At 45.0% G+C, this 14,174-nt stretch overlaps 1 protein-coding gene across 1 annotated transcript in view; it reads right to left on the bottom strand.

The window, feature by feature from the left end:
* RASGRP4 (RAS guanyl releasing protein 4) overlaps positions 1–12,939 on the bottom strand; it is a 36,567-nt gene extending 23,628 nt beyond the window's left edge. The window contains exons 1-8 of the mRNA XM_072124040.1: positions 12,762–12,939; positions 10,249–10,460; positions 7,697–7,802; positions 7,551–7,604; positions 7,283–7,417; positions 4,779–4,926; positions 3,513–3,686; positions 1,935–2,051 (exon numbers count right to left, since the gene is read on the bottom strand). Of these exons, the coding sequence (XP_071980141.1) occupies positions 1,935–2,051; positions 3,513–3,686; positions 4,779–4,926; positions 7,283–7,417; positions 7,551–7,604; positions 7,697–7,802; positions 10,249–10,460; positions 12,762–12,784 (969 nt within the window). The 5' untranslated portion in view covers positions 12,785–12,939. The remainder of the gene's footprint in view (positions 1–1,934; positions 2,052–3,512; positions 3,687–4,778; positions 4,927–7,282; positions 7,418–7,550; positions 7,605–7,696; positions 7,803–10,248; positions 10,461–12,761) is intronic.
* Positions 12,940–14,174: the final 1,235 nt, after the last annotated feature.

A 14,174-nucleotide genomic window follows, 5' to 3' on the forward strand; every position in this document is an offset into this window, starting at 1 on the left:
CAAGACCGGCATTTTGCTTTTCGGCTTTGATGCCCCCGGTGCTGGTGCATTATTTGTAAGTAGGTGCACACTTGATCATAAATTATATTATACTCTGCAAACCATTCGCCCATCTATGTGAGTAGGGGGGCCGTCGTAGATCTTCTTCATTATTCATGCCGGTTTTTTGGTGTAAAAGATGTTAATTACCTCAGAAACCATTGGCCCTGTCAATACAAAGTTGGGGCCAGGCATCCTTACCTTCCTAACCTCTTCTGTCCTCCCTGCCTCTTCTGTGCGCGGCTCTGAAGCCGGCAGGCGTGATGATGTCATTACATCACTCCTTGCACAAATGGTGGAGAGGGGAGCTGATGGCTCCCTGCATCACCACCGCATTGGGCACAGTTATTCTGGATGCAGATAGAGTTAAAGGAAATCATGCCATTTGATTTCATACACTATGAAACAAACATATCCAGAAAGCTGTAGCGACACTGATGCAGAAATTTATCTTGTTTAATCACTAAACTGAGTGGTGTTGCTCAAAAAACAATGATCAAATTATGATAATAAGCCTCTGTCGCTCCTGTGGCTGCCCTGGCGCTCTCATCACCCTAATTATGTTCTGCTCCAACCTTGTCCTGCCCAGTATAAGCCGTGAATACGTCATCACTGTGTTGTCCCTGACAGGCAGAAGTAATCAATCGCTGCATCATCCCCCAGCTCCTGTGCATGTGTCATCCAGCTCAGGTTGATTAGTCCTGTCTGGACAGTTCAAGCAGCTCTTTTAGGGCAGCCAGTCTGCACCCAGCTTTCCCAAAGTCCTGAATTTTATAATTGTTTTTTGAGCAAAACCACTCGTTTCAGGTATAAAACAAGATATGTTTCTGCATCAGTGTAGCTACAGCATTCTCAAAGTACGTTTGGTTCACAATGGATAAAGATAAATGGTAGATTTCTTTTAAAGCCCAAGGCAAACCTCAAGCAATCCACACAGCCAGGACAGTAGGGGGGTATCTACAGGGGTAGCAGCCATAGCAGCTGCTACAGGGCCCGCAGTGTCAGGGGGCCTGGCCACACAACCTGCCACACTACAAAGAATAGAGAATGTACATCCTTATATGCACCTAAAATTTGTGAAAGTACCCCCCAAGAGTGAGTTTGCAACTTTTTAGTCAAAAGAGTCACCGATAAGTCACAACCACATCCCCAAGCCTGTCTTGCGCCACCAGGAGACTTGAATGAACGTGCGCCTAAATGACTTTTTAAAAGCAGATTTGGGACAAATTTTGAGACACAATGAAGACCACTCGAAAGGATGCATCCCTCCAAATCATGACACATGGGTGATACCATAGTAGGTCCTGTATGGGCTACACAGAGAGTTCAGGTCTATTGTACTAATCCATAGAAAGCTTTATATATATACTATATATCTATATACTGACACCTGGCACCGCTGATGATCAGATCAGCTTGTACCACTACACAGCGCTGTACATGTAGTTGTGTCAGTATTGGGTACTGTACCTTAACAAAGTCCACACAAAGACAAACTTTGTTACCCAATCTTTGCCCCTAACAAAGGTGTCATCTTGTGACAGCAAAATGTACAATCTATATCATCGTAAACACAAGTGGAAGGGATGTTGCCAAGCAGGGTCAACATATTGTTGAATTTCTAGCCTTGTGCCGCAGCATTACAAAGACTAAGTGATACAAGGAAACAGCGTATCTTGGGAAATCCTATAGAAAACCTATAGAAAAGGGAAGGAACAAACCACCAATTGCTTGTTTTCGTGGGATATAGGGGATCTATAATGGACTGACGACGTTCCATCAGTGTTGGTAGGACATCTGACAGATCTAGGACATGATGCAGGACTGGAGGAAACCTTGGCAGATAATCCAACGTCAGTTCCCTTTACAATCACTGTATTATTTTTCACACTCACTTTTAACACATCGTGGGACAGGTAACTATGGGTCTCTTTCAGCCTGGAGATAGCGCTGTGACATAATCCTCCGATGACCGCCATGAGGGTGTTGAAGTTCTGTAGTTTGCGGAGTTTCTACAAAACAGAGAATTAATAATAATAATAATTCTTTATTTATATAGCGCACACAGATTACGCAGCGCTGCACAAAGCATGTCAAATCAGTCCCTGTCCCCAATGGGGCTCACAATCTAATCAACCTACCAGTATGTTTTGGAGTGTGGGAGGAAACCGGAGGACCCGGAGGAAACCCACACAAACACGGAGAGAACATACAAACTCTTTGCAGATGTTGACCCTGGGACTTGAACCCAGGTCCCCAGCGCTGCAAGGCAGAAGTGCTGCCCACTGAGCCGCCCTAGAGAATTAAGTATTACTGACAAGAGGATTGATCTGTATTATGTTGTGGATTGGCTGGAGAGGGGAATTGATCCTAAGCAAAAAAAAGACTAAAGAATCCACAACAAATTCTCAAACTCTGCACTTTTTGATGATTAGTACCATCAAAATATAAAACATTGTAAGTACTCTACGGCAAGTGGAAGGGATGTGGCCAAGAAGTGATGACTATGTGATGTAAGGTAACAGCGTCCTTAAAGAAGCAAAACCACAAAACTTTGCACATTTTGGAAAATCATCCATATGATATCAACCTATAAAAAGAGAACGGACAGACAACCACCCGCATGTTTTAGTAGGTTATAGGGCAGTGGTGGCGAACCTATGGCACGGGTGCCAGAGGTGGCACTCAGAGCCCTCTATATGGGCACCTGTGCCATCACTCCAGGGTAGAGTTTGCCAAACAGGACTCAAGGCCTCTTGCAGTCCCAGGCAGCCCAGGACCCTAGAAGGAAGCTACAATGATAACCAAACTTCTTCTCCTTCTTTCTACTGTATTGGTGTCCTCGGGTGCCTATACAATTTAAACCTGTGACAGAGCAGATAGTAATAAGTTACTGCTTAAATTGTCGCATTGGCATTTTTTGTGGGTTTTGGTTGTGGTTTGGGCACTCGGTGTCTAAAAGGTTTGCCATCACTGTTAGAGGGGATCTATGATGGGTTAATGTTCCACCAGTGTTGGTAGGACGTTTGGCAGAAGACTATCTGGACTTGAAGTAGAATGATCATTGGGGGTCATTTACTAAGGGCCCGATTCGCGTTTTCCCGACGTGTTACCCGAAAATTTTCGATTTGCTGGCATGCACGCGATGGAAATCGGGGGGCGTGGCTGAACGAAAAACCGACGGATTCGGAAAAAACGGCCGCATTTAAAACAAAAAATGTGTCGCGGAGCTTGCACTTACCTTCACTAGGAATAGGCCGATGAAACATGAGCGCGTTCCGATGCGTTTCAGCCTTAATAAATCCCGGCCGGACCCGAATCCGGCGCAGAGAACGCGCCGCTGGATCGCGAATGTACCGGGTAAGTAAATCTGCCCCAATGAGTGTACAATTCATTGATGCTGATGTAGAGCCCATAGTTTGGGAATGTTTTGGAGGAAGCCCCTACTGATGTCCAGTACCCTCTGTTCTCACCTGTGTCACCTGGATGAACTTGGTAAACACCTCTGCCCTCTGCTGTGGAGTAGGACGGTTGAGAATCATGAGCTGAACCCATTGAGAAATACTGTTGCACAAGTTGACTGATCTCTCCAATCTAGGAATCTCCCTTAAAGAACTTTGTAGAGTGTAGTTCCGGTAGTCTAAATGCTGAAGAAGAAACCATGGTGAGTAAAGAGGGAGCTGAGGACCATGCCACATCAATTCAAGTCGATCATATACATATATGTCCGGTTCTGCATCCTGACTCGATGTACACGCATGCTCAGCTTGTGAGAAGTAAAAAGCTACTGCGAAGGTGAATTTCAACAAACAATGAAATGTACTGGGGGTTATTTATCATTAGATCCTTGGGACAGTTCTGTATCTATTTTTGGAGCTCTGCTGCCCATCATATTTATTAATAGTGGCTTTGGCCTTTTAATAAATGTTCTAATGGTCTATTTTTTGTCTGGGATTTTTTTTTTCAAAAAGTCCCCCAAAAGTCTCAAAATGCATAAAAAGTCTCAGCACATACAGCAGCAGGGGCTGGAGTCAATATGAGACTTTATATGAGACTTTTTGCAAAAGTCTCTAGTCATGAATCTGGTGTTGCACAAGCAGTACAGTTGGTCCCCTACTTAAGGACACCCGACTTACAGGTGACCCCTAGTTACAGAGGGACCCCTCTGCCCCCTGTGACCTCTCTGGATGTTACTATAGTCCCAGGCTGCACTGATCAGCTGTAAGGTGTCTGTAATGAAGCTTTATGGATAATCCTTGGTCCAATTACAGCAAAAAATTTTGAAACTCCAATTGTCACTGGGACAAAAAAAAAAATTGCAAAGAACTACAATTATAAAATATACAGTTTCGACTGACATACAAATTCAACTTAAGAACAAACCTATGGACCCTATCTTATACGTGTATAGGTATATATAGTCCTGTGAGACTTTTTAGCAGTGAAAAGTCTCAAAAACCCTCAATTTGACTACTTTGAGACTATTTCAAGCCAAAAAAAAGCCCAAGAAAACCAATGATAAATAACCCCACTATGTTCATTTCTTCCCAAATTCAAAATCAAATATGGTAGGAGAATCTAGACTTCTCCAGACACATGGATAATAGAATTGTCCTCACATATAGGGTTAAATGAAATATGCAATGTCATGCAATATCTGGGTAAATATCCTGCCTGCTTGAAGGTCTTGTACTATCTGGGCAACCAGGTAGAAGATTTTGGCCATTCAAGGTGTTTACCGAGATCCTGCAGAAACATTTAAACTCCAGGTAGCTGAGATGATCCGCCAGTTCTGACGGCTCCAGGTGATCAAAGAGAAGCGAAACTTTCCTCTTTTTGTTGAAGCTGGGAGACTCCGGATACGGCTTTGTGATTTCTTGGTCTGAGCTGTCATAGACAAAAAGAGAAGATTCCATAAAAGTCATTTTCCTCTTTTTTTAAAACATTGGGGCTCATTTACTAAGGGTCCATCAGACGGATTTCCCAAATTTTTCCGATTTGCCCAGAATTGCCCCGGGTTTTTGGCGCACGCCATCGGATTGTGGGGCATCGGCACTGGCTTGCACGGGAAGAAGAAGGTGAACTCCGGGGATCTGAGCGGGGAAGTGACACATGCAGGATATCGGGAGCACAATCTTAGTGACTCCCCGCACAGCGCATTATACACGGACAATGCACTTACATGCACCAGGAAGAAGATGGTGAACTCCGGGGACCTGAGCGGGGAAGCGACACATGCAGGATATCGGGAGCACAATCTTAGTGACTCCCCGCACAGCGCATTATACACGGACAATGCACTTACATGCACCAGGAAGAAGAAGGTGAACTCCGGGGACCTGAGCGGGGAAGCGACACATGCAGGATATCGGGAGCACAATCTTAGTGACTCCCCGCACAGCGCATTATACACGGACAATGCACTTACATGCACCAGGAAGAAGAAGGTGAACTCCGGGGACCTGAGCGGGGAAGCGACACATGCAGGATATCGGGCGCACGATCTTAGTGACTCCCCGCACAGCGCATTATACACGGACAATGCACTTACATGCACCAGGAAGAAGAAGGTGAACTCCGGGGACCTGAGCGGGGAAGCGACACATGCAGGATATCGGGAGCACAATCTTAGTGACTCCCCGCACAGCGCATTATACACGGACAATGCACTTACATGCACCAGGAAGAAGAAGGTGAACTCCAGGGACCTGAGCGGGGAAGTGACACATGCAGGATATTGGGGGCACGATCTTAGTGACTCCCCGCACAGTGCATTATATACGGACAATGCACTTACATGCACCAGGAAGAAGAAGGTGAACCCCGGGGACCTGAGCGGGGAAGTGACACATGCAGGATATCGGGCGCACGATCTTAGTGACTCCCCGCACAGCGCATTATACACGGACAATGCACTTACATGCACCAGGAAGAAGAAGGTGAACTCCGGGGACCTGAGCGGGGAAGCGACACATGCAGGATATCAGGCGCACGATCTTAGTGAATCGCGGCAGACCCGAATCCTTGTCGGGCAACACACACCGGGGATCGGGACGGGTAAGTAAATGTGCCCCATTATCTTCAATCAACAATATTGGAGGCAGGAGAGGACCTTCTCAAAGAGATGCTGATGGACCAGAATCCTACAAGAGTTTAACCCCTGCTCACCCTGGAAGTCATCATCTCAGAAGGTCATGAAGGGAATCGGAGGTCACTGTCCTATCATATATATTTCAGTTAATTCTGTAAACCTATTTTGATCCATAAATCTAGTAGGATGTGATGGTCTTCTCAACATCCTTGTTCCATACTTCTTATTAACCACCACCCACACCTGACACTTTGGTAGATCTTTATATTTCATTTTTCAGCGAGTTTTGGTGTTTCCAGTCCTGAACGACTCAAAACAATCAAACATCCAAAAGAGTTTTATACTTCCTGTTCTTTAGAGATCACTTAGTTGTCATCCTACTTTGACCAAAGGCAGGATTGCTATAATAGTTAACACTTCTATTATAGGATCCAACGTTTGCAGTAGGTGAGGGACACAGTTCAGTCACCCTCGTTTCATGACCTCTGCACAGGTCACAGAGCATGCCCACAACATTCTCCCAAAGAAGTCAGTCAGATATTTTCAGTGTGTTGAACCCTGTGGTTAATTTGTGTTCATTTGTCTATTGCCTTACACCCTCTTTGCTGATACAATCCCTACTAAGGTGGGTGGGGGGGGGGGGGCACCTATTAGTAGAGTCTAAGGAGATCCTAAGGTCACACTGTCATAGTGTGGGAGACTCAAAGGGGCAGATTTACTTACCCGGTCCATTCGCGATCCAGCGGCGTGTTCTCTGTGGTGGATTCGGGTCCAGCCGGGATTCATTAAGGCAGTTCCTCCGACGTCCACCAGGTGGCGCTGCTGCGCTGAAGTTCCCCGGAATGCACTGATCTTCACCAAGCCGGACCGAGTGAAGGTAAGCACGAGCCCCGCAACACTTTTTTTTAAAAATGCGCCGGTTTTTCCGAATCCGTCGGGTTTTCGTTCGGCCACGCCCCCGATTTCCGTTGCGTGCATGCCAGCGCCGATGCGCCACAATCCGATCGCGTGCGCCAAAATCCCGGGGCAATACAGGGAAAATCGTCGCAAATCAGAAATATTCGGGTAACACGTCAGGAAAACGTGAATCGGGCCCTTAGTAAATGACCCCCAAAATCTTCAACATTTTTCTTTTCCAAAATAAGTACTTACATGCATGTGCTGTCGATACTTTGTCGGTGATCACTTGACCTTCTCCTGTCCTTCACAACTTCCCAAAAATCACCCATCAGCTCTTCTAGTTCATTGTCCAGACGGAACACTTCCGGGTATTGATTCGCCCAGAACCTGGAAATAAGTTATTACTCAGTCAAGAACATGAAAAGAACCACATTTATGGCTTTCATCTTACGCCAACTCTTGTTGAAGGACATTTTTGGGATTGTACAAAGTTGACGTCAGACAAGAAGATAATACTCGCCTGAGGAAATGGCAGATCTGCATCTTCCTGTGGTTTTGGGCAGCTTCCCTGTAAGTGGTTGGTGGTTAAGGATCCAAACATACGGTAAATAGTGACTTACTGAGAGGGATAGATTTTAGGCTGTATCACAAGACAGGAAAGGATATAGTTGAAGAAGCTTCCGTGCAAATTCGGCAGATGGCACCACCCAGCTGTGCATGACCAGGATCATATGAATGGTGTCTTCATTCTTCCAGAGCTTTCCATCCACATCTGGTCAAACCAATTATACAAGGAACAATAATGTGAACACAATTAGAAAGGTCTGTTCTCACTAATACACCAAATATGGTTCAAAGGGTCTCAAAGGGGTCCCAGAAACGGGATGTCCCATAACCACTAAAAAGGGCGTCCTTTGTACCCTGTCTGAATTGAGTGCTTAAAGGGAACCTGTCACCAGGAGACCCATTTTTAGCACTCCCCCAGTCCCCACAGAGCATAGTACATACACTGACAAAGGGTTTTTGCATAGAAATTGGTTTTACAGAAAAAAAGATCTGTTATATTGTACCTTTCATTAGCATGTGCTGTGTGACTAGGCAGTTGCCAATTGGGAGGGGCTGGAAAGGAGTGGTTCCTCCCCACCCTTGGGAAACATGTGACCTTTTCAAATATATGAATAACTCCCCTAACTCGGGATTGGCTGTAGAGGAGCAGGGGGCGTCGCTAAGCCAAGTGATGAGTGTTTTCATATATTTGAAAAGGTCACATGGAGAAGCTGTTTCTCAAGGGTGGTGGGGGGGAACTGCTCCTTTCCAGCCCCTCCCATTTGGCAACTGCCAAGTCACACAGCAGATGCTAATGAAAGCTACAATATAACAAATCTTTTTTTCTGTAAAACCAATTTTTAATACAAAAACTCTTTGGCAGTGTATGTACTATGCTCTGTGGGGACTGGGGGAGGGCTAAAAATGGGTCTCCTGGTGACAACTTATTCTCCTTTAACTATTACACACATGCTATGTTAGATGAACTACCGATTGGAAGGCATCTTATGTGGTCTTCAACAATTTTTGGCCTATGATTGTTGATTGTTCTGCCACCCAAAAAAAATACCTGTAAATCGATGAATTTCTTCCCAATAAACCAACTAGCTGGGTGTTTTTTTTTTTTATAATTGCTTTATTGACACATGAATGAAACAGAACAGCATCATAAAACAAGGAGGTCCATCAGAAATAACAACGTACGTCATAACATAATCATTTGCCATTCATGGAGAAGTCTGCATAGAAGCGACAACCATAAAACCCCCGTCCCATCTTATAGATAAAACAATAACATCCCAGTCGAGTGGTGTCGGGCGAGCAATACAATTTAAGTAAAAGTAGCCACTAGGGTTAGGCACTAAGCCGTCTTTCCCCTGTAAATTGAGAAATCCCTCCTGTTGGCAATGTGCAGAGGGGTATTGGAGGGCGTCTGTCACTCAGTTACCATTATACTGTTCTAAGAATCATAGTACAGGGAGTCCCCGGGTTACGTAAAATATGGGTTCCATAGCTTTGTTCTTAAGTTGAATTTGTATGTAAGTCGAAACTGTATACTTTATAATTGTAGATCCAGACAAAAAATTCTTTTGGCCCCAGTGACAATTGGAGTTTCAAAATTTTTTGCTGTAATGGGACCAAGGATTATCAATAAAGCTTCATTACAGACACCTTACAGCTGATCATTGCAGTGTGGGACTATAGTAACATCCAGAGAGGTCACCAGAGGTCACAGTGGGCAGAGGGGTCTGTCTGTAACTAGGGGTCATCTGTAAGTTGGGTATCGGCCTGTACACTCATTGAAAAGGGATGAGAGACTCTCTGAGACTACGGACATTAAATAGGGTATCTGGGGAAGAGCTCCAGGCAGCCCCGGTATTTGTAGACTATATTCTCATATGGTAAAGTAAAATTAACCAATTTCTTCCGGTGGGAGACAGTAGGAGAGCGATCAGCCATCCAGTATATAGCAATGGCCTTACGGGCCAAAAACAGAGCTTCCTTCAGAAAAATAGTTTCATAATGGGACCAGTCATCCTCCCGGGGTAATTCCCAATAGGCAAAGGGCCGGCAAGGTAGGTACCAGTTTATTCAGGATATGAGACAGCAGATAAACTACTTCTCTCCAGAATCCGGCTATGTAATCGCAAGCCCATATTAGGTGGATGAAATCTGCCCCGTCCACATGACATCTGTGGCCTCTACAATCAGACAATCTATGAATACGGAACAATCTGACCGGAGTTATACAGCATTGATGGATGATAAACAATTGAATTATTGGCTGCCTGTGATACCGAGGTGGGAGACTCCTGGGCCGCCCCCCAGTCTTCATCCGATAGTGAGGGAATGAGAGCCTCCCATTGGGCTCTGACTGGCAGAGGGCGACCCCCCCAACTGTTTAGAAAGGAGGTGGGTGTAGATAACAGACACCTGACCTCTAGGACCCCAATAAGAGGGAAAGAGGAGAAAGCTGCCTCTACCGGAGGGAACTGAGCCAAGAAAGCGTGCCGTAGCTGTAGGCAACCATAGACTTCCCTATCAGGGACATCAATAGCGGATCTAATTGCCTCCACAGAGAGAGCCTCTCCATCCTCAACAAGAAGCTGAGAAATAGGCCCTTGGCAGTCCAGTATGAACCGTCTCGGCGAGGTGGGTTTTTAGCTACTTACCAAACGATTGGATGCATTTCTCCATCAGTTCTTCCAGACTGCAGCTCTTTCCCAGTTGTTCCAGTGTGACGGAAGCCAAAGCTTTGTTAATCTCGGCAGGACTTGGACAAGTCATCCTTCTCCTCCTCCGACTGTGACTATGCCGACTCTTAACAGTGATGGTGACTCCATTACTATTAACAGTTTGACAATTGAGCTCCAGGCGAGACTTCCTGTGAAAATAACACAAGTCATAACCTTAACTTTTTGGATTTTGTGACAAATTCATCTCATTTTTGTGCTTCCGTTTTTTTTTTTTACTTCCCACCTATCCAAAGCCACATTTCATAAATAGTTTCTCTTTTCTGTAGTTGTTTTTGTTAAAATTGACTTAATTATGGTCCAATTTAATAGGCTACGCAATGTGGAAGCTGGAAAAAAAAAATCAGAAGGGGCGGAATTGGAACATTTTTGCCATTTTTTGGTTTTAAAATTTTTCCTGAATTCACCATAAAGTAGAATTGTATTTTTCTTTATTGTATTTTCCTTGATATCTCCATATACCAATACTGGTAACTTTTGGAATCTTTTGGAACTTTTGAACCACCCTGGAAGGCAGTGATCTGGTCCAAAATGACCGTTACCATTCACCACAACAGCTTAGATGCTGTGGTCGCCATTGATTGTGGCATCCAAGTGGTTAGCGTCCATGATTGGTGCTGACACACATAACACAGCAAGCACCTGCCATGTGTGGGAAAATATGAGCTCCTCCACTATACCAACTACACTATATACCAGTGATGGCGAACCTTTTATAGACCGAGTGCCCAAACTACAACCAAAACCCACTTATTTTAAGCAGTAACTTATTGCTTCCTGTTCTTCCACTTCTTTAATTGTATCGGCCGCCTGAGGCCACCAATACAGTTGAAAGAAGGTGGGCAAATTCAGACTATCATTGTAGCTTCTCTCCGGGGTCTCTTTGTTTAGGAAGAATGGTGGGTCCACAGTGAGAACCTCCAAAGATAATGCAGTTCTTTCAACACCTTCTCAATTTTCATGCAGTTCCAAACAGCCAATGAAGTGTTGCTGTAAAATAGTGCCGAGCGCAGCATCTCATACAGTAAGTTGGCTAGGAATGCAGGACGATTTAATGGATTTGGTCCTGTTTGGTGAACTCAGTCCTGGGCTGATGGCCTGAGTGCCCACAGAAAGGGCTCTGAGTGCCACCTCTGGCACCGGTGCCAAAGGTTCGCCATCACTGCTATATAATATAGCCAAACTGGTTCTGGTGAGAAACCTGAGGGCAGGCGGTCAGTGATACAAAGCTGCAAGCACTCAAACATGTCCAGCTGGGACCACCAGAGGATTCTTCTGATGGTTCCAGGTTCTGACACAATAACAGTACCAGCTACAGGTCTAAAGAGGTCTATGAGAAGACAACCCTATCAGATCCATGCTTACGGAGCCATCATATCATATTTGGCTCCAGCAGGTCCAGAAGAAGACAGTCCTATCAGGATCTTCTCACTTTGCAGTAGGCCCCTTACTGCTTGGCTCCATCAGGCACTTACTGTGGTTTGATCACCAATATCTTATCAATAACTTTTATGAATGAATAGACATCTGTGCTGTGTGCAGAGTTATAGTTGAGATCTTAATGTAGTCTCCTCCATTAGAATCCATGATGGATCCAAGTTGTACAAAGTGCCTATGAACCTATAAGATACTACTGTAGACCAATAGCACACAAGAGTGTTATTCTTTTGGATTCATATAGTAATTTAGAAAACTCATGACCTGTTCTAAAATATGCCATATTACATATCAGACTCATGGGGAGAGTGGTGGACAGTGTCGGACTGGGCTTCCTTAGGCCCACCAGAGAAAATCTATCTGAGGGCCCACACTTCATTATCCCCCAGGAAATAGACTCTAGCAGCCTCTAAATTGTGTTGTTTTCTGACAGACCTCTGGGGTTCAGTATTGGGTTGAGTGAGGGCCCACCGGAGGATCCTCTGGTACTCTGGTGGGCCAGTCCGACCCTGGTGGTGGACCTTATATAAGATCCATCCATAGTCTCAATTTATAGTTTTTACTGATAAAGGACCAATAGCCAGAAGTTCTCCTAAATAGACCATCCCAAGAATCTTACATAGACAATCCCAAGTTTTGGTCTAAGATCTCCTAGATACTTTATCTTTCCATTACTCCCAGTCACAACTCAAACACTCACATCTCTAAGCTTGCAGGTTCTTACAATGGCTCCGACATCTGCCCTTCCTTTCAGAATCAATCATCTAATATACTGTGCACCATTAAAAAAGCAGAAATCAGACTAACTCAGGAACTGATGTCGGGTCTGGTGGGGTTGTTACTATATATATATATAAATCCGAAGTTCTATGTATCAGCTACCACACAAAAGCGCCAAAGAATCTCAGTCATCAACGTGTAGGATCTCCTAGAAGATCCAAGACTTGGAGCTCACAAGTCATAGAGTTCCACCATCAATGGAAAGAGGTCCTCACCTTTTACTGTCCTTACGATTCATGTTGCAGAAAGGTTGAATGGAAGAACGGTGGGGGTCACTCCTTGGGGGGGTCTTCTTAAGTGTCTTTGCTTAGAGTTCCTGAGCTTCGGACCCCCAGAGTCATTGCATAGAATAGTGAGGGATGGGACAATCTCTGACAGGGGAGTGTCTTTACTGTTATGAAGTGTGACAAAGAGGAACTGTGTAACTGTGTCAGTGCTCGCAGCGAGCTTCTATACCAAGATTAACCAAAGACTTACGAAACACGGCACACATTCTGCCGGGGCTTAACCCTTTCCCTGACAGCTCTGTCTGACTGCAGCTGCTGGACTCTCATGATGCATTAGGCATTTCACTTCCAGACCCATGAAGATAGTCCCCGCTTACTTTTTATTCTTGGTTCCCCAGTTCTATGCTTTTAGGCCCCCCATTGTTTTAGCCACAGCCAACAATTCCTTGCATCATTGATGTTCTGTGGTGATATCTATGGTACCATGGTACAAATGATGGGATATTTCACTTTCACCGGGCCAGGGTCACAAGGTTTTGCTCCTCCAGAACCAGGCTAGATTTTCAACATGCAGAATATGTCTTCTTCCATTCTGCAATGACCACTTTTGCATCAGTCTGGCGTCCGGTTTTTATGGATCCTCAAAATATAGTCTATGAGGAATCCATTAATGTTTCTGAGTTGGACACAATTGGCTCAACTTTTTAACACATTGGTTCACACAGAGTATTAAAATAATATTGGCAAATTTAATAGATAAGATTTTTTATGGAACATCCTCTGGACTGCAAACCTCCCAACTGTCCCGGATCCAGTGGGACAGTCACGTTTTTTTGAGGGTCTCACTCGCAGTCCGGTATGTGCCGGAATATCTACTCTGACGGTATCCTTCAGACACACCGGCAGAGCTGGTTCCAGGGATCTCTGTGCCCCGATTTCCGCTGTGCATATCTGAGCTGGTAGGTGCGATGTGATGATGTCATTTGTTGGCTTCAAATGGAGGAGAGGAGAGAGGACCTGCTGCGGGGGACGGGGAGAGGTGAGTATATTTGTATTATTTTAATGTGGGGGCACAATAACAAGGGGAGCTGCTCAGTGCACTATAAGAGGGGGAGCTGCTGTGGGGGTGCACTATAAGAGGGAAAGCTGCTTGGGGGCACAATAAGAGTGGGAGATGCTGGGGCCAAAATAAGAGGAGAATGATGGGGGGGCCAAAATAAAGGTGGAGCTGCTGGGAGTGGGTACAATAAGATGGAGGGCAGTTGGGGCGTGGGTACAATAAAGGAGACCACAATAAAAGGGGGAATTTTCTGGAAATAAGATGGAGAGCTCCTATGAGACACAATATGACGGAGGCTGCTTGGGGGTTAGAATAAAAGGGGGAACTTCTGGGGTGCCAAA

The sequence above is a fragment of the Engystomops pustulosus genome, chromosome 9 (assembly GCF_040894005.1).
Source record: "Engystomops pustulosus chromosome 9, aEngPut4.maternal, whole genome shotgun sequence".
NCBI lineage: Eukaryota > Metazoa > Chordata > Amphibia > Anura > Leptodactylidae > Engystomops > Engystomops pustulosus.